This window comes from Zophobas morio, unplaced genomic scaffold (assembly GCF_036711695.1).
Source record: "Zophobas morio isolate AGI-343-1 ecotype UQ-CSIRO unplaced genomic scaffold, CSIRO_AGI_Zmor_V1 ptg000008l, whole genome shotgun sequence".
NCBI classification, from domain to species: Eukaryota; Metazoa; Arthropoda; class Insecta; order Coleoptera; family Tenebrionidae; genus Zophobas; species Zophobas morio.
Window position 1 is genome coordinate 14256826 of NW_026972113.1, and position 21696 is coordinate 14278521.

The 21696-nt window shown below is 32.2% G+C and overlaps 2 protein-coding genes across 2 annotated transcripts in view; one reads left to right on the forward strand and one right to left on the reverse strand.

Moving 5' to 3' along the window:
- LOC135124860 (uncharacterized) overlaps nt 1-20067 on the forward strand; it is a 32217-nt gene extending 12150 nt beyond the window's left edge. The window contains exons 2-10 of the mRNA XM_064050082.1: nt 7981-8246; nt 8379-8437; nt 11441-11745; nt 11792-12464; nt 18862-19011; nt 19058-19189; nt 19242-19355; nt 19400-19573; nt 19625-20067. Coding sequence (XP_063906152.1) covers nt 7981-8246; nt 8379-8437; nt 11441-11745; nt 11792-12464; nt 18862-19011; nt 19058-19189; nt 19242-19355; nt 19400-19573; nt 19625-20020 — 2269 coding nt within the window. The 3' untranslated portion in view covers nt 20021-20067. The remainder of the gene's footprint in view (nt 1-7980; nt 8247-8378; nt 8438-11440; nt 11746-11791; nt 12465-18861; nt 19012-19057; nt 19190-19241; nt 19356-19399; nt 19574-19624) is intronic.
- Nucleotides 20068-20532: 465 nt separating this feature from the next.
- The window catches only part of LOC135125440 (acetylcholine receptor subunit alpha-like), a 51672-nt gene continuing 50508 nt past the window's right edge, over nt 20533-21696 (reverse strand). Inside the window, exon 13 of the mRNA XM_064051066.1 lies at nt 20533-21675. Coding sequence (XP_063907136.1) covers nt 21478-21675 — 198 coding nt within the window. The 3' untranslated portion in view covers nt 20533-21477. The remainder of the gene's footprint in view (nt 21676-21696) is intronic.

Sequence of the window (21696 nt, forward strand, 5' to 3'; positions counted from 1 at the left end):
GTACATTTAAGAATGTGAAAAACTGAAAAATCGAAAAATCGAAAAATAAAAAAAATAAAAAATCATGAAATCGAAAAATCTAAAATTGAAAAAAATCAAAATTAAAAAACCAAAAAATTGAAGTATTTTCGATTCTTCAAACTTCGATTTTTGAAAAATAGACTGGTAAATAGAAAAATTCCAAAAATGAATATGTCGAAAAATTGAAAAATTTGATTGTCCAAAAATTGGAATATACAAAAATCTATAAATAGAAAAGCCCAAAAATCGAAACAACCCCAAAAAATTGGTCTAAAGAGTTTAGACAGTACTTCCCTCGCTGTCGGAAACTTGACGACTGCATGCCTATTGTGTTTTTTTTCTCATTACATTTTTGTAGTGGGAATTTAAAAACAAATTGCGATGACGTCATCAACATTTTTGCAAGGACACGTATATCAGTTGGGATAGATGTAGTGTAATACTAAGAATAAAATTATTATATTCTCAAATTTTCGGGAAAATGAATTGGGTCGTTTGAATATTGATTTGTAATAATCAATAAAATAACGAAACAATTTACTCACGTATACCTACGTATCAGAGGCAACTGAAAATCGTGTATGTATAAACATTGTTAATTTAAGATGACAGGCGTAACAGCATACGTGAGAGCCAAACACAGAAACTGTAAACAAAACGACCGTCGGTTTTATTGCTTCGACTTCCGCTTATTATATAAAACATTGGGTTTTATTTTAATTCTTGACGGTGAAATTCACAATTGGTTGATTATAAACATGTCTATTTCATATTCGCGGAATCAAGTGAACGCATAAAACAAATGCAGGTCTGTAATGTTAAAGTCGATGTAAATAAGCGTGCTACCCTTATGTTTCAACCGAGTTTTTCCTTTAACAAATTTTGTGTCTACCAAATTGGGTGGGTTGGGGTGTAATACTAATAATAAGTGTTGCCTTTAATTTAATCAATAAAATAAATTGACTTCATTAATTTTTTTGAACCACCTCTTAAGAAAATCTAAAAAATATGAATGGAATGATAAATCACAAGTACAAACTCATCATATTTTTTGCATTTTAGATAGGATTTATTCAGCAAAATTTAAGGGTGACGTCATCAATTTTTTTAGGAGGGATGAACAAATACATTTTGAACAAAAGTTTACCATGCTTATAATAACTTTAAAATATTCCCAAGATTTCAAAGCATTCGGTTTTGTAATTCCTGATTAAATCGATAAAATAAATTCACGCCTTCATTAATTTTTTTGAGTCACCCTGCATATGCAAATCCAAAAATATGAATGGAATGATAAATCACAAGTACAGACTCATCATATTTTGTACATTTTAGATACGATTTATTCGGAAAACTTTTGAGCTGACGTCATCAGTTTTTTGTAGAAGATAACCAAATATATTTTGACTAAAAATTTATTATGCTCTTTATAACCTTAAAACATCTGCAAGATTTCAAAGCATTCGGTTTTGTAGTTCCTGATTAAATCAATAAAATAAATTTACGCATTCATTAATTTTTTTGAGTCACTCTGTATATGCAAATCCAAAAAATATGAATGGAGTGATAAATGACAAGTACAGGCTCATCATATTTTGTACATTTTAGATATGATTTATTCGGCAAACTTTCGAGCTGACGTCATCAAGTTTTTGGAGGGGATAAACAAATATATTTTGACTAAACATTTATTATGCTCTTTATGACCTTAAAACATCTGCAAGATTTCAGAGCATTCGGTTTTGTAGTTCCTGATTAAATCAATAAAATATATTTACGCATTCATTAATTTTTTTGAGTCACCCTGTATATGCAAATCCAAAAAATATTAATGGAGTGATAGTTCACAAGTACAGACTCATCATATTTTGTACATTTTAGATATGATTTATTCCACAAACTTTTGAGCTGACGTCATCAAGTTTTTGGAGGGGATAAGCAAATATTTTTTGACTAAAGATTTATGATGCTCTTTATAGCCTTAAAACATCTGCAACATTTCAAAGCATTCTGGTTAGCAGATTAAAAATTAAATTTCAAAATGTTGTTTTATAATTTTGATTTTTTTTCCAAAAATCTGGACGTTTCGGGTGAAAATTCGATTCAGAGTTGTAAACTACATGTGTAGGACTATGTTATTTTATACAATTGAAAACCCATTTACTATGTACAATTTTGAAGTGACGTCATCGCTTTAGTGGTGGGGATGATTCGACAAATTTTGGTTAGCGTTTTACCATCTACATGATATTCTTAATATAAGTACAAAATTTCACAACAATCGGTCCAGTACTTTCGGAGATTATCTGTCTAATAAAAATCCGTGACAACAGACGGACAGACGGACAGACGGACAGACGGACAGACGGACAGACGGACAGACAGACGGAAATGGGAGACCTATTTCTTCGTCTTCTAGGGGTCATGAAAGATCGAGAAAACGTAAAAGTAGAGAGTCGGCCGACGGACTCGATTACAATACTTCCTTTGCTTACGCTCGGGAAGTAAAAAGAGGTTAAATCGAAAAATTTAAAAACCGAAAAAATGCATTTAAGAAATCAAAAAATTGCTAAATCGGATAACCGAAAAATGAAAAAAAAAACGAGAAATCACTTGAAAAATGTTCGATTCTTCAAGCTTGGATTTTTGAAAAAAATTGAAGAAACGGGTTGTCCAAAAATTCGAAAACATACAAAAATTTATAATTCGGAAAGCCCAAAATTCCAAACACCAAACAATTGAAAAACAAGAAACCGAAAAATCTAGATTTAAAAAAATCAAAATTGAAAAACCACCAAATTGAAGGATTTTCGACAATTTATTCAAACTTCAATTTTTGAAAAATAAATAAATGAAAAATCACAAAAATTGAAATGTCGAAAAAATGAAAAATCGGATTGTCCAAAAATTAGAATATACAAAAATCTATAATCTCAAAAATCGAAATACAGAGAAATCTAATAATGGAATAATTGAAAAATTTAAACATCGAAAAATCGAAACATGAAAAGTTCGAGAAATCGAGACATCGAAACAGCCCAAACGAAAAATTAATACCTGAGAAACTTAAAACTAAAAAAAAATGTTAAATCGAAAAATTGAAAAACTGAAAACTCGGGAAATTAAACAACCGAAAAATCGAAATGTCGAAATCGCTATAAATCGAGAAATCGAAATATGGCAAAAATTCGAAAGATTAAAAATTTTAAACATCAAAAAATTGGAAAATCCGAAAATTGAAAAATTTACAAAAAAGCGAAATATTGAAAAATTGAGAAATCCAAAAACTTGAAAACTGAGAAATCGAACATCAAAAAATTATTAAATCAAAAAATTAAAAAAAATTGAAAAATGTACATTTAAGAAATCGAAAAACTGAAAAATCGGAAAAGCGAAAAATTCAAACCAACGAGAAATGAAAAAACCGAAAAATCTAGATTTAAAAAAAACCGAAAAATTGAAGGATTTTCGACAATTTCTTCAAATTTCAATTTTTGAAAAATAAATAGAAAAATCACAAAAATTGAAATGTCGAAAAATTGAAAAATCGGATTGTCCAATAATTAGAATATACAAAAATTTATAATCTCAAAAATCGAAATACAGAGAAATTTAATAATGGAATAATTGAAAAATTTAAACATAGAAAAATTGAAACATGAAAAATTCGGGAAATCGAGACATCGAAATAGCCCAAACGAAAAATAACTGGGAAACTTAAAACTACATAAAAAAAAGTTAAATCGAAGAACTGAAAACAGAAAAATCTGGAAATTGAACAACCGAAAAATCGAAACATGGAAATCTCTATAAATTGAAAAATCGAAAAACTGAAAAATCGAGAAAACGAATTATGTGTTAAAAATGCGAAAAGCATTTTAGAAATCGAAAAATTGGACAATCCAGAAGTTGAAACTTTTTCAATAACTGAAATATTAAAAAATTGAGAAATCCAAAAACTTGAAAAACTGAGAAATCGAAAGATCAACAAATTTTAAAATGAAAAAATTGGAAAATGTGTATTTAAGAAAGCGAAAAACTGAAAAATCGGAAAATCTAAAAATAAAAAAAATTAAGAAATCATAAAATCGAAAAATCTAAAATTGAAAAAAATCAAAATAAAAAAACCAAAAAATTGAAGGATTTTCGATTCTTCAAACTTCGATTTTTGAATAATAGATAAATAGAAAAATTCCAAAAATGAATATGTCGAAAAATTAAAAAAAAACGAGAAATCAATTGAAGAATGTTCGATTCTTCATGCTTGGATTTTTGAAAAATAGAAAAATTCCAAAAATTGAAATGTCGAAAAATTGAAAAAACGGATTGTCCAAAAATTAGAATACATATACAAAAATTTATAAATCGAAAAGCCCAAAATTACGAACACCAAAGAATTGAAAAATTGAAATATCGAGAAATTGAAACAAAAATATCGAGAAATCAAGAAGTCGAAATACCCTAAACGAAAAATTAATAATTGAAAAACATAAAACTAAAAAAGAATTGTCAAATCGAAAAATTGAAAAACTGAAAAATTGGGAAATTGAACAACCGAAAAATCAAAACATCGAAATTTGTATAATTCGATATACCGAAAACCGAAAAATAGAGAAATCGAAAGGTCAAAAATTCGTTACGCTAAAAATTTTAGAAAGTGAAAAATTGGGAAATCTAAAAATTGAAAAATTCCCAAAAACTAAAATGTTGAAAAATTGAGAAATTGAAAACTTAAAAAATCCTAAAATTGAAAAAATTTTGAAAATTGAAAAAAGTTCATTTAAAAAATTGAAAAACTGAAAAATCGGAAAACCGAAAACCTAAAAAAAAAGGAAATCGAAAAATAAAAAATTTTAGATTTAGGATTCTTCAGCCTTCGATTTTTGAAAAATACATAAATAGAAAAATTCCAAAAATTGAAATGTCGAATAAATCCATCCATAGTTCAAAAATTGGAATAAGTACCTATACAAAAATGCATAAATCGAAAAGCCCAAAAATCGAAACACCAAGAAATAGAAAAATTGAATAGTTGAAAAATTGATAACATCGAAAAATCGAAACATGAAAAGATCGAGAAATCGAGAAATCAAAATAGCCCAGTCTAAAAATTAATAACTGAAAAACTTAAAACTAAAAAACTAAAAAATCGAGACATCGAAATATCAAAAAGTCAAAAATTTTAAAAATCGAAAAATTGGAAAATCTAAAAATCGCAAATTCCAAAAAACTGAAATATTTAAAAATTGATACATTCAAAAACTTGGAAAACCGAGAAATCGAAACATAAAAAAATCGTAAAATCAAAAAATTTGTAAAATTGAAAAATCGGAAATCGAAAAAATTAAAAGAAAAACCGGAAATATAGAAATCGAAAAATCTGAAATTTAAAAAAATCGAAATTGAAAAACCGAAAAATTGTAGGATTTTCGATTCTTCAAACTTCGAGTTTTGAAAAATAGATAAATAGAAAAATCTCGAAAATTAAAATGGCGAAAAATTGAAAAATTCGATTGTCCACAAATTTGAATATATATAACTCTATAAATCGAAATGCCCAAAAATCGAAGCACAGAAAAATCGAAAAATTGAATTAGTGAAAAATTGAAACATCGAGAAATGGAAACATGAAAAGGTCGAGAAATCAAGTAATCGAGATTCCCCAAACGAAAAATTAATAACTGAAAAACTTGAAACTAAAAAAAAATGTTAAATCAAAAAATTGATAAAACTCAAAAATCGGAAAAAGGAACAACCGAAACATCGAACTATCGAAATTTTTATAAATCGAAAAATTGAAAAATCAAGAAATCGAAATATCAAAAATTTGAAAAATTGATAAGTTGGAAAAACTAGCAATTGAAAAATTCCCAGAACTGAAATATTAAGAAATTGAGAAATCGAAAACTTGCAAAAATGAGAAAGCGAAACATCAAAAAATCGTAAAATCAAAAAATTTGAAAAATTGAAAAATATGCATTTAAGAAATGGAAAAACTGAAAAATCAGAAAACCACAAAATTAAACACAAAACAAGAAATCAAGATATCAAAAAATCTAAAATTTAAAAAATCGAAATTGAAAATCCGAAAAATTGAAGGATTTTCTACTCTTCAAATTTCAATTTTTAAAAATAGATAATAATTTAAAAAAATTCAGAAAATCAAAAAATGTCAAAAAATTGAAAAATCAGGTTGTCCAAAAATTAAAATATACAAAAATCGATAAATCGGAAAGCCCAAACATCGAAACAGAAAAATCGAAAAATTAGTAACTCTGAAAAACTTGATACTAAAACAAAATGTTAAATCGAAAAATTGAAAAACTGAGAAATCGAAAAACTGGAAAATCAAGAAATCGAAAAATTCAAAAAAACAAGATAAGGGATCCAAAAACCTAAAATTTAAAAAAATCAAAATTGAAAAAGCGAAAAATAGAGAAATCCCAAAATTTGAAATGTCGAAATTTAAAAAAAATTGGATTGTCCACAAATTGGAATATGCAAAAATCTATAAACCGCAAAGTCCAAAAATCGAAACACCTGAATAACTGAAAAATTGACACATCGAGAAATCGAAACGTCAGAAGATCAAGAAATCGAAAAATCGAAATAGCCGAAGTGAAAAATTAGTAATTGGAAAATTTAAAACTAAAGAGAAATCGCGAAATTCAACAACCGAAAAATCAAAATATGGAAATCTCTATGAATCGAGAAATCTATGTATGTATGATTACCTTGTCCTGTTATTGGGCCTTCAGCCCGTTGGGCATTGTATTTAAATAAATAAATAAATAAATAAATAAATAAATAAATAAATAAATAAATAAATAAATAAATAAATAAATAAATAAATAAATAAATAAATAAATAAATAAATAAATAAATAAATAAATAAATAAATAAATAAATAAATAAATAAATAAATAAAATCTAAAAAATCGAAAAGTCAAAAATTTTAGATCTCGAAAAATTGAAAATCTGCAAAACCTAAAATTGAAAAGGCCAAGCTTTAAAATATCGAAAAAATGGAGGATGGAAAAACTGAAAAATCCAAAAAACTGAAAAATTTATAACCGAAAAATCGAAAGTCGAAAATTTAAAAATTCTAAAAATTAAAATATCGACAAATTGAATAAAAAATTGAAAATTGAAAAATCGATAATTTAAAAAATCAAAATATGTATGGAAAAATTGAGAAATCGAAAAGTCGAAAAATCAAATAATTGATAAATCCAAGAACCCAGAATTATTTTATATATTTATATTTTTTTCAAATTTTCAATTTTAGATTTTTCCAATTTGTAAATTTTTCAATTTTGCAATGTTTGGATTTCCAGTTATACGATTTCTTTAATTTGCAATACATATTTCAATTTGACAATACATTGTCGTTTTTTCAATTTTGCATTTTTTCGATTTTTAACTTTCTAAATTTTAATCTTTCGATTTTTGAATTTTTGTTTTTTTCAATTTTTCAAGTTTTTGGTTTCCAATTTTTAGAACTTTTAGTTTTCACTTTATACATTTTCGTTTTTTCGAAACTTAAAAATCGAAAAAAGTTGATAAACCGAAAAATTGGAACGAAGGAAAAATGAATCGAATCAAAAAATTTGGAAAACCCAAATATTGTAAAATCGAAAAAACGAAAAATCTAACAAATGAAAAACTTTTAAAATCAGTAATTGGAAAATGTAAAAATCGTAAAATTGAAAAAGTGAAACATTTTAAAATCATAATTATTATTACATATATAAATGAAAATTAGAAAAATTGCAAATTAGAAATTGAAGAAACGAAAAGTTGAAAAATAGAGAAATAGAAAAATCGAAAAATGCAAATCGAAAAACTGAAGAAACAAAAACAATAGTAATCTAGACTGCGGCAAACCATTCGTGGTTACAGTGTCAACCCATCACCCGACACCTATCAAAATTAATTTTTGTTCGATGTTTTCTTCAGCATGTTTGACTGGATGCAAGAACCCACCGAGCCCAAGCTCCACGACTGGATCATAAAACCCAAAAAGAAGCAAGTCCAGTGCGAGCCACCGCCCAAGAGCGCCCAGAAGAAAAGCCAGAAGCAGAACGGTCCGGGCCCCATCACCTGGACCGTCAGCGACATCGCCAAGGCCGGCTGCATACTCACCCAGCCCCCGTTGCTCACCCACTTCGAGGACGAGCAGGAGATGCGGCGCGTCTACACGCTGATTTACGACGTGTTCAGACGTAAGTGTGACCGCAGGCTGGCTGCGCGGCTACTTATATCAGCACGCTGATAGTTTCGTGTTCGAGGCGTGACAGCAATTGCATTTCGTGGCTGACGTTTCGATTTGGGTAATTGTGCTTTTGTGCTTTCAGACAAGAACGTTTTGACGCAGGCTTTGAACGATATTGGCTTCTTCATGGTTCACCCTGAGGTATGTAATGGATTTCCATGTGAGTCGCGTGCGGGGCTTAATTGGGGATGTTTTGCAACTGCATTTAACTTATGAAGAAATTTTAATGTTTGAAACAATGCTTGAACTGTCGTTTGCACGGAACGGTGAGGGTTGTTATGATTTTATGATTGGGGTGAGTTTTGTGGGTTAAGGTCTGGAGTAAGTAAGGGTGTCGATTTAATGTTTATTTGCACGGAAGGGGTGGAATGAAACGAATTGCTCAGTTTGGCGTTGATTTGATTTTTTTATATTTTTTTATTTCATTTTCATACTTAGAGCTCCAAAAGTCCCAAAGTCATGATGTGATCTCTCACTTCATTGTTTTTTTTAACGAGAGAAAGTTAATAAGATAACAATGGAAAAACCGCATTGTTACATAAAATTTAAAAAGATAAAGTCAGCTGTCGTCGGTTCAAATCCCATCCTCACAAATCAATCTCTCAAGTCATAAAGTACAAACAACTAAATTGGAATAATGAGGGTTGACGAGCCTGGAACTTAGATCTCATAACAGGAGCGTAGATAGTCGAAAAGGTATCAAGAGCACAGTCTGATTAGAGTATTCTATTACAGCGCCATCTACATAATAATCATCATTACCACCCCTTACAGAAATCTGCAATCTTCCGTAAAAATTCAAAGAATGTTTTGAATTTTTATAACTTCATGGATTAATACCAAAACCTAACATAAGTTTATTTGGTGTATACAGGGTGAGTCACTCAGCGCTTGGTCTCCGACATCTCACTTATTGTTATTTCTAGACAGAGAAAAAAAAGTCAAAAACCAAAATTTTACGTTTGTTTGGGGACTACACTCTAAAATTGTTTTTAACTATGCGGACTGTTAAATATATTTTGATTGGCCTCTGCTTTGGCTATTCAACACGGTTTACTTTCGAAATTCCGATGCGACGTTGCCACGTTACTCAAATTTTTTTTGAATTTTTTTGGCAGGAGAATTCACAAAAAAAAATAGCTATTAGGTTATTTTTAAAAGCTAACTTATAATATTTTGTGAAAGGACAACTAAAGGTACGCGCTTTGTTGTAGTTTTAAATAAATCAAATTTTAATATACAGAGTGTTTACTTTACAATTTTCAAATATCGATATTTTCGCACAATGATTTTTCACAATTTTTTTTGTAAATAATGTATCTATTGACTGAAAAAACATATGTTCAAGTCTTTTTATGAATTTATATTTGGATTCAACACTCAAAAATTCATAAGAATTAGCTATCAAATTGAAAACAATTTTTCAAAAGTTAAAAAATGCACACTCACTTAATAACTCATCTGTAAATCTCTACTTCTCTCAAATTTAAACAGGTCAATTAATAGTCCTTCAATTATTATCTGGTTAAAAATCAAAAGACCGGTCAACCTGCAACAGTACGAAAATTCCCAGGAAGATTTTTTGTGCTGTCAAAAAAAATAAGGTTAGGGTGGTTGTGGTTTTTATTCAAAACTCGTTGTTTTTGTTTATTTTGCATAATACCAATTTCAATTAAAAATCCAGGATTGCCAACAGACTCATTCATTTCTAATTACGCGGTAGTACCAACTAAATTCAACACAATCGATTAGTAACTGTTATCGGTATTGCAGATTTCTTCTGCTGCAATTTTAGTCTTTAATAGATGGCGCTTAAATCACAAGCGTTACCAAATTGTCAACTTCACTGAAGAATTGAAAAATTGAGGAATGGAAAAACAAAAATTCAAGAATACGATAATTAAAAAAAATCGCGAAAATGAAAACGAGAAATTGAAAAATCGAAGAACCAAATACATAATTGAAAAATCCCAAAATTGATATATCGACAAGATGAGAAATCGGAAACTTAAAAATAGGGAAACAAAAAATCGAAAATCCGAAAAATCGAAAAGGAAAAAAATTGAGAAACCGAAAAATTGAAAAATTTAAGATGTGAAATGTTGAAAATTCCAAAAAATGAAACATAAAAAGTGAAAAACTGAAAAATCGAAAAATCGAAAAATTTAAAAATCTGAAAAATCAAAAAATTGAAGAATCGGAAAATTGAGACGTTGAGCAATCGAAAATTCGAGAAATCGGGAAATGGGAGATTCGAAAAACCGAAAAATCTAAAAGTCGAAAAGTCAAAAAAATCATGAATGCGAACATTCGAAAAGTCGCTTAATCGAGAAATCGAAAATTTAAAAACGCCAAAAATTGAAAAATTGCAAAATTGAAGAATCGGAAAATAAAAACACGAAAAACCAAATATTAAAAAAAAATCGTTGAATTGAAGAATCGAAAAATTGAAAGTCGAAAAAGTGACAAACTGAAAAATTTAAAAATTAGTACTTGCTAAGATAAGACTGATTTTGGCAAATAACATAACCTCTAAAACAAGAGAGGGTGGGTGGGCGGGCCTAGTACTTGTTAAGATAAGACTGATTTTGGTGACATACCTTTTAAGAAAATAGAGGGTGGGTGGGGGGCCAGGACTTGCAAAGATTAATTTTGGAAAATGACATACCTTCTACGAAGATAGAATAAAGATAAGATAAATAGACGTGGAGTTATTCAATTATTAATTATTTTCAAAATAAACTAAATGATTTTTTTAATTATTGAAATTTTGTTAGGGGTTGTCTTCTTTTGATGATTACTAATAAAGTCTGTAATAATTATTTACACAGAACTTCCTTCGTTCCTGAATGCTTAAAAATATTTCGTAATTTGATATTTCTGAGAAAAATTTCGTGTGAGAAAAAAAATTGAAGTTTTGGCGAAGTTGCCTAACAATTAAAAAAAAAATACGATTATGAATCGAAAAACACTGCGTGTTGATGGTCCCAATTTAAATTCTAGAACACAATCATGCACAATGTTAAGAGTACGTCGAGAGACATATCAAATTCGTATCTAGAATTATTTGTTTTTTCGCAAAAAAATATGTTTTGCGAACTCCGCTTCCATCGCGACCTAATCCAGAGCAGTTTCTCCCTCCAGCTAGAGCTAACCATCTCCCACATCTGGCTCCTCTTCTACGACCTCTACCACCGCGCCTTCAAGAAGCGCGAGACCGCCGTCGTCGCCGCCGCCACTCGGCTCTTCCACGAAGCCGGCTTGACCGCCGCCGAGTCCGCCCTGTGGGAGTTCCGCACCAAGCTGGCCGCCGCCGTGGCTCGGCTCCGCATCCAGCACAACGCCCTGTCCCTCAGCGACCTCCTGCCTGCCCATTTACGCGACGACAAGATCCAGGGCTACGGCAGCACCACCCCCGTGACGTGCTGGGTGAACCTGAAGAAAATCAAGTAGGTGTGACTTTAGTACTGGAGGGTTTTGCAACGTCGGTTGCAGGGGCGTCGGCGAGCTCAAGAACGAGATCGAGAGCGGGTTCGGAGTGAAGCCGGTGGAGGAGACGCGCCAGCTGGGGCCGCGCACCTACCGCCTGGACCGCCACTGCCCGCACATCCTCGCCTTCCACAGCTCCATGAGGACGGCGCTGGCCAGGAGCGAGTTCGTCAAGAAGCACAAGCTGGTGGTGCAGGACAAGTCGTTCTGCCTCGGCCCGGCGACGTTCTTCAAGCACGTGACGGAGCTGGAGCTGTGCGGGAGTGTGATCCAGACGCACGTGAACTCGCCGAGGACGACTGCGTACTTGGCGACGATCTTGTCGCAGAACGACAAGATCAAGCGGCTGATGGCGTTCAGCGCAGGGGGGCGAAAGGGGGAGTACGAGAGCTACTTGAGCGAGCTGGGGATGACGAACGTTCTCATTTTTTCGGATAGGTTGATTGACGTGTCGCCGGACGCCAACTACATGGAGGAGGTGGTGGCAGTGTTTGCCACGCCTCCGAATAGTTACTCAGCGGTGAACGATCCAATCGACTTGGTTTGCAGTAGAGGTGGGGATCTGTCGATGCTGGAGATTTTGACTGAGGCGGAGGAGAGCGAGGCCGGCAGGGAGAGGGTGTACAGGATTTTAGACGAGCAGAGGAAAACGTTAAGATTCGCGATGTCGAGGCCGCAGGTGAGTTATACCATTGTTTAAGTATATTATAGTTGGACAACCTAATACAAATTTTACTTCGCCTAAATACTGAGCTTTAGGACAAGCAATCCAGGGGGCGTGGGACAAATTTTTCGTCAACGCGCATTTTCACTACAGTGAGCCAACGTATTAGGTTTATTTCACTCTACATCAGATGGCGCCATCAAACATTAGCAAAGGCCAAACACCCTTCACTCTGCTCTTATACGAGGAGTTATCCATAAATCCCTAATTAACATTGTTCCGTAAACAGTAATGTGTATAAACATATATGTACAAAATATGAAAATATATTTGACATAAAAAATATGAAGCAACGCGTTGTAACGTGATACGAAAGAATTGAATTTAAATGAATTTGACGCCTATTTTTATTTGACTATATCTGAAGACTGACAGAAACTTTCCAAGGGTTTTTAAACTGGTATAGGGGAAGAGGGCCCAAAGCGGGCACCATAAGGAAAAATATTAAAAAAGTAGTTTATGGATAAGCTAGATCTTTTAAATTTTTATATTATAATGCTTGATTTAACCCTTTTCAATGATGCATAACTAAAATTGAAGAAAGTTTATTAAAAAAAAGTTAGAAGCAGATAACTAAATCTTTACAACTGCCCGCTTTGCCCTACGGGGAGGCCTAAAGCGGGCATTCAGCTAGGGCAAACCAGGAAATGGTTAAGGTTGGCGTCTGGTTCGGTTTCGCTCTGTACTAAATACATTGAAAACATTGTCGGGGTTTTCGGAATTGCATTTTAGAAATACTGAAGTCTGCAACCAAAACAAAAGTTAAGTAAGCTCATTTTAATAGATTTTGACTTTTCGAGAGTTATTTACCTCAGTCATGGATATTTTTAGGATTATAAATGGTATCAAAAGAAACCTGACACTTTTCCCCAGAGGACCTTCTATCTCAAAATGCAAACCTCTTCAGCACTTCGTCAGAAAATGCATCAATGTGCCGATTAAAGTGTGATGTAAAAGTTGCTCAACTTTATAATTTTTTTTTTTTTGTAAAAACTGTAGACCAGATATGAATATAAATATGAAGGTCCCCTGGATTGAAGTTTGGTAATTCGAAATATAATTTTTTTAAAGCGATATATCTCGTATTTTTCTTTTTGGTTTTTTCACTTTTTAGACTTCGTTTTATCTTCAGCAAGTTCTTCTTTTATAATTTGTTTCACAGACTCCACATTGCCTTTGTTCTTCTTTTCGAAACAACTATAGATATTTAGTAAATACACTAGAAGGACAAACCGGACAAGTGCCCATTTCGACAATTAAAATTGCAAACAACATCTAAACTCAAAATGATGCGACAAGTGGCAGTTAACTGCTACCTTATGGTAGCCGAATAAACACAAATTGATTAACGAATTTCATTTTTAGCTTAAAAATCACAAACATAGAAAAAACAGATGTGACACACTTTGCAATATTTTTCAAAATCATGTGAAAATTATATATTTATTACAGCACATAATTGGGTACTCGCAGGAGACCCGGGCGACTGATGTGAAGTATGCGGGGGGGGGGGATGCACTATGTCCGCGCGGTTAGGGCGCACCATCTTTTGAAACGCCAAAACTAAAGAGAATGCCCGCTTTAGGCTCTATGCCCGCTTTAGGCCCCCTTCCCCTAATTGTTTAGTTTTACAAGATTAAAGTAAAACAAGATTTTAACTAAAATGTAGATTCGTGGTGTTACAAAAATATTAACACAAATGAGAATATATGTTCAAAGTAAATAACAGAATGACATAAACTTTCGGCGTTAACATTACAAACAATTACAAGAGAGAAAAAAACGCATTAAGAACTTAAGAGGCATGTTTGTAATATCGAGTTGTTAAAGGCTGCTTTGAAGACTGTTTGTTTCTATGAAAAACAATTGCTGTTATCGGACATTTTGGTAGATTTTGTTCCAAAAATACGAGATAACTAATTGTTTCTTGAACTAGTTTCCGTAACTTCTAAAATTTAAAAAGGATACGCCGTTCTGCTGTAATAAAATCTAGAATAAGCTCAAAATCACACTAATATTACATCTGATTTTGTTAACCACATGAGTATAATTTACATTAAAATAAGTTACAGACATTGTTTGAAATGTTTATTATAGTTCGAAAACAAGATAAAATAAATAAATAAATAAAATGTGCAGTTTATAAACTTCAGAATTTTAGTAAAAAAATAATCATGTTTGAAGCTTTATTTTGTCTGTTCGATTTTATTGGGTGTATTGGGCCCCTCTCGGGATATAACATCGACATCAGTGCACCGACCCAACGTTCTTCAACCGATGGGATGATTTATTACTTTCGTTATGCTGACCCTACACACAGCGATTTGGTTTTCGGATTTTCGGCTAGATCTGCACAGCTCTTTGCGTACTGCACACTGACATAGAGTATTTTGTTCACGCGAGCATCAAAAATATTCCCTCGAAAGCACTTCTTCAAGTGTTATTTTTTTTAAGATGTCATATTTGTCAGCGTTTCCAAAATTTTCTTTTTTTGCACAGGTCAACTAATTTTTCGTAAACCGCATTTTAAAATTTTTGTTATTGTATTTTTTACTTTTTAATTTTCTAAGGCATGAAAAAATCCCATACCTATAGGTTTCTATGAATTTATTAACGAAATCAATTGATAACTTGCGCGCCATTTTGTGTTTATTAATACCAATAGTGATTATGATAATTTTATAATTATCATTTTAACCAAATTGTGTTCTTCACTTCGCGAACGACAGCAAACAATTTAAAATTACCGGTAGTCAAGCACCTGAAAATCCATCTCTACCAAATATGTCTTTCTTGGCACGATTTGTAATCCGAAGTCTCCCTCCACATGCAATTTTTCGACGCCTGAGAACTTGTTTGATCTACAAACCAAAGCACACTCAGCCCAATATCGACTTTAAGCGATTTATCTATAAACCGATATTCGTTAGAGTTGATCTGATACACATCCACTACGAAGAACTAACCCATTTCGACCACTGGACTTTACAACGAATAAGTGAACAAAGTTCTTGAACATCTCAACGATTTAAAACATAATGTTCCCGAATGACAAAATTTACATTTCAAATTGTATTATCAAATTACACTCACCAAAATTTGTCACGAAGAATGAAATGACGCAAGCTCCAAATTTTACAATAGTAAAATTGTAGTTTCGCCCGTTTACGGTTTATGCATCCGTGTCGAGTTTTCACCTTAGACGTCAAGATTTTTGAAAAAAAAATCAACATTTCCCAATTTATAATGTTATTTAAATTTTAAAAAGTAGAATAGTCCTGATCTTGTGATTTATACCTAAATACGCTATTGGGATTTTTCGGCTTGTCGATTTCTCGATTTTTCAACTTTAAATGTCTCAATTTTTCAATATTTCAATTTTGGGCTTTTCCGATTCCTCCATTCTTTAAATTTTCTATTTCTTGATTTTTTTATTTTTCGATTTCTCAATCTTTCGATGTTTCAATGATACGATTTTTCAATTTTTGTCCTCTTCAATTTTACGGTTTTTAAATATTTCAATTTTTCAAATTTTCACGTTTCTAAATTTTCAGTTTGCCGATTTCTAAAGTATTTTTTTTATTTGTCCATTTCTGGATTTCCTAAAGTTTCGATTTTTCACATCTTCAATTCCTCAATTTTTCGATTTTTTAAGATTACGATTTTTCAATTTTGCTTTTTTAGATTTTCGATTTCTCAATTTTCCAATTTTTTAATTTCTCAATTTTTTGAATATTTCTTTCAGTTATGAGATTTTTCAATATTTCAATTTTTCGACTTTTCGATTTTTGAATTGATGGATTTTTTTTGATTTCTCGCTTTTTTCCTTTTTGGATTTTCAATTTATTGTAAACTTTAAATTTTTCAATTCTGGGACTGTTTAATGCTTCGATTTCTCGATTTTTAAACTTTTCGATGTTTTAATATTTCATTTTTTAAAATTCTAGGTTTTTCGATATCTCGAGTTTTCAGTTCTTCTATATTTCAATTTTTCAATTTTTCGATTTTTTGAATTTTAATTTTCGATTTTCCGGATTTTCTTTTTTAAAATTTTTCGTTTATTCAATTTTTTATTTTTCAATTTTTAACTTTCCTTTTCGGCTTCCGACTCCTCAATTTCTCGATCCTCCGATTTTTCGATTTCTCGAAGTCTCAGTTTTTTCATTTTTCGTTGTTTCGATTTTTGGATTTCTCGGTTTTTCGATTTTTTTCTTTTGAGCTTTTCAATTTCTGGATTTTCCAATTTTTCAATGCCCCGATTTTTCAATTTTTCAATTTTTCAAATTGAATTGAATTTCTCGATTCTTCAATTTTGCGATATTTTAATTATTCATTGTTTTAAATTTTAGTTTTTTCGATTTCTCGATTTTTTGACTTTTCAGTTCTTCAGTATTTAAATTTTTCAATTTTTCAAATTTTTGCGTTAAATTTTCAGTTTTCTGATTTCTCAATTAATCTATTTTTGATTTTCCCACTTCTCAAAGTTTCGATTTTTCAGTTCTTCAATTCTTCGATTTTTCGACTTCGCTTTATTGGTTTGTCGATTTCTCAATTTTTGGATATTTCTTTCAGTTTTGATATTTTTCAATACTTCGATTCTTTCATTTTTCGACTTCTAGATTTTTCTATTTTTTATTTTTGGATTTTCAGTTTTTTGTTTTTTATTTCAATTTCTCAATTTTTCAACTTTTTCATATTTTAATTTTTAAATTTCTAGATTTTTCGGTTTCTCGAGTTTCCAGTTCTATATTTTAATTTTTTAAATTTCCGAATGTTTAAATTTTTTGAGATCTCAATTCATTGAGATTCGGATGTTTCGATGTTTTGATTATTCAATCTCTCGCTTTATCAATTTTTCCATATTTAAGTTTTCGATTTTTCGATTTTGGCCTATTTCGGTTTCTCAGTTTTTTGATTTTTCGACTTCTTGATTTTTCGAATTCTCGATTTTTTGTCTTTTGATTTTTCGATTTCTCGATGCCTCAATTTTTGAATTTTACAATGTTTCGATTTTTCGATTTGTTGGTTTTTCGATTTTTTGCTTTTCGGTTTCTCGATTTTTCGATCTTTCGATTTTTGATTTATCCGATTTTTCAATTGTCCAATTTTTTAAATTCTCGACTTCTCGATTCGTCGATTTTTCAGTTTTTCGATTATTAAATTTTAGATTTTTTTTTTTTGATTTTTTGATGTTTAGATTTCTCCATTTTTCAGTTTTAGGATATTTTAACTTTTCAATGTTTTAAATTTTAGATTTTTCGATTTTTCAGTTCTTCAATATTTTTTTATTTTTCAAATTTTGACGTTTCTGAATTTTTAGTTTTCGGATTTTTCAATTAATCTATTTTTTTATATTCCCATTTCTCCACTTTCTAAAGTTTCGATTTTTCAGTTCTTCAGTTCTTCAATTTTTCGATTATTCAGGATTTTGATTTTTCAATTTTTCGATTTTTTAAGTTTGCGATTTTTAGACTCTGCTTTTTTGACTTTTCTGTTTCTCAATTTTTTAATTGCTTAATTTTTTGATATTTCGTTCAATTTTGTGATTTTTCAGTTTTTCGATTTCTCAATTTTAACTTTTCAATTTTTAAATTATTATTTTTTTTCGATTTTTTGAGTTTTCAGTTCTTCTATATTTCAATTTTCGGAATTTTTCAATTTTCGATTGTTCAATTTTTTTTTATTTTTCGATTTTCCAATTTTTCGATGTTTCGATTTTTGAATTAACCGATTGTTCAATTTCTCGATTTTTAAATTTTAGATTTTCCAATTTTTATTTTTTTATGTTTCGATTTCTCGATTTTACAATTTTCCCATATTTGAATTTTTCAGTGTTTTAAATTTTCGATTTCGAGGATTTACTGTGTTACAGTAGTCATCAGTCATTACTCATAAAGAACGATTATTGCTGTGCGTTAAAATGCCTACATACTGATAAGCATGTACATACAAGACACATTTAAGGCTGTTTTAGTATAATTTTTGCAATTTTAAATTTATTTCTTGATGTCTAATAAATCGTATAGATTTAAATGGTGATGAATATTTTGTGATACAATCTTAGGATAAAATGCATTTTAGTTTCAAAAATAATATGTATTTAATGATTTGACTACTGTTAATAAAAAAAATACGTAAGAAGATGTTCATATTGAATGAATTTGGTGTTCATAGTTTGATGATAACCCATACCGCCACTTCATAGTGAAGCGAGTGAGATGTAAAATATATATTCATTCTTTTCTACATGGGAAACTAATTGTCCGTATAGATTGTCCAACTATAATATATTTAAACAATGGTTATACTACACCAACACGAAACCGATTATTCGACTGACAGACGATTTTAGATACAATTCGTTCTATATGAGACACACTCGGGAATCGAGGAAGAGAACGGAGGAATGATAGAAAGGACGGTGAGGGAAGTGAACAAGAACGCGAAGCTTCACCATGCGACGTTACAAGGGAAACTGATAGTGCAGATCTTTCCAGACGCTGTTAGTGGGGTCCTGAGTGCTTCAAAGTCTATTCGATTTTTTTTAGGACGAAAATAAAGAAATCAACAACAACGAGAAGCTAGCTCTGGACGACCGCAAGAGCGAAATCAGCGTCATGACACCGGAAACCGTCAGACTATCGATGGATAGCGACGAGAAACTTTTTGACAATATTACAGTAAGTATACGATCTTAAATTAAAGTTAGTTTCAAAGTTGTTATACTTATAGGTTCCCGAAACCGACATTTTCGACGTCCCCGCGCTACCTCCGCTCTGCCCCAGTGAGAATTCGTGCATTGACTACACCAAAGAAGGCTGCTTCTTGGCCCTCGTCCAGCGCAAGGTCCGTTCTTCTCCAGTATTACCCCCAATAACCCTTTTTTCCAGGAGGTCATCAGACTCGACAACAAATACATGATTCAGATGGCGGAAAACAGGGGTCTTTTCGGCCGCACCTCTAGTTCCAGTACACGAGCCAAAGGCAGCAGAGGTCCGCGAAAAAAACAAGACAAGCCCCCGAGTCCCCCTCTGCGGACGAGGCGGAGAATCAAAGACACCGAGGTCACTAAATTCACTCCCCAAGACATTTCATGGTAACGATAATCGTTACAGGTGGCTAGGATTGCCGCTCCCACGCATACCTTCCTGCAGCACACCAGCAGGACGTGCAACGTGGAGCGGTGCGTGCGCTGCCGCGACGAGGAGGAGAAGGACAAGGCCCCGGTCTACAGGCAGTGGTGGTCGGAGACCACGCGGCACATCATGGCGCTGCGCTCCAACTTGATCAAGAATAAGGTTATTCCTTCTAGAAAGGGCAAGGAGATTAACGCAAAGTCGGTTATTGACACTTTTATTTATAATAGTAGTAAGATTGACGAGATTGTTGCAAAAAGCAGGGGCTCCGATCAGACGAACGTGCCGCTGTTCCCCAAACTGAAACTGACTAGGGAGCATAAGGTGGACAAGGTGCAGTTGCAACTGCCCGTCACTATGGTAAGATTCTACTGATGATGGTCGCTGTGATATTTATAGAAGAAATTGATCAATAAAAGATATTTTCGTACACAAGACTCGATTTTTTTATAGTTTATTATTATTATTAAATCTGCACTGGTAGCTCCAAGTGTTGAAATTTTTCATCAAAAAGACAATCTGCCAAAATGGAGACGAATTTTCCTTTTTCTTCGTTGTTTGAAGCGACATCACAAAAATTACGCAGATTCCTGTCCCTGACGAAACTTCCAATTTCCGTCTGTCAAATTTTCGCTTCATGAAAGGGACCCTAAATCGCCGGAAACGGTGAGGCTGACAGCGTCTCCTACAATTACAACTCATACTCAAGAGACCATCGTGATTTAACAATTTTATTGAACATACATACCTGAAGGGGCTATAAAACTTGGTGTTACACAAAAATAGCTAATACAGACACTTATATAATTGTATTTGTGGAAAAGTGCAGTAATTCTAGACACCATACAAACCCCGAAGTTTAAGGTCATGTTTTTTATTAAAATTAATTTTATATAAAAATTTAATTTATTAAAATCGTTAGTTACAGCATAAATATGTATAGAAATCGTTTACATAACTTTTAAATGCTCATTTATAATCTTTCGGCAGCTTTAAAACACGGTTTTAGGATTCAAGTCTTAACAACGTAACGAAGCGAGTTCCTAGCACCTCAGTTCGTGCCCTTACACGAGCACCGACGCCGGGGGGGTGATATCGAAGGGAAGTACAGCATAAGGGCCGAAACGAGACTTCGGTTAGAATAGTTTACAATTCCTATCGGCTTCTCAGTACTAACGGTCGCGGAAGGTTGTTTTTACAAAGAAAGTTGAGTGTTTGAGTTGAGTGTGAATAGAAAAATTAAAAGTGCATCGACACGTTCCGGACACATAAATAGACGTTAAAATCGTACGATTTGGTAGCAAATCTTTATAAAACAACCTTCCTTTTATAAAATATATCTAGCAGACATCGCGCCAGATGTAACGTCCCTCGCGCAACGCCGTAACATTTTGCTAAAAATCTTTACTTTTAACCATGCATTTATTAATTTCGGTTTAAGTGCTTTGATCACACCGGTCGCATCAACACTGACTTCAGTCGCTTTACAAAAGTAGTGTTATTTCTAGGGCTCAAAAACAACGTGATTACCATTGAAAACTCGAGCAAACTTTCACCGTTTGCTTGAATATTGTCCAGAAAACACTAGTAATTTGCTCACCGACTCGTCCACCCTTAAAACTACCTATTCTAGACGAAAGAGATAAATATGTACATATATACGAAACCCTATCGTTATCCATAAAAGCCGATCCGGTTTAAAACCAAAAAAGTCGACAAATTGAGCCATAAGAGCGAGTTTGAACCCGGATCGGTCATCAATTCCTTTATGGTTTATACACTTAGTACATCTAGTTTGGTTCGTTTAAGATCTTATAAACACTAAGAGACGCTTAAAGAGTGCTGGCGATGTGGGGTTTAGCCGTGGTCGACGCGATTTCCGAAAGACGCACGTCGATAGGCCTGCGGTCGTCGTACAAAGTAGGCGCCTGAAGGATTATCCCCGCCGTCCCCACCAGCACCGCCAGCGTAAAAATCCACAGGAAGAGCCGGTCCAGGACCATTGCCACGTACTTCCAGTCCTCCTTCACCTGCAATCACACCCTTAACCC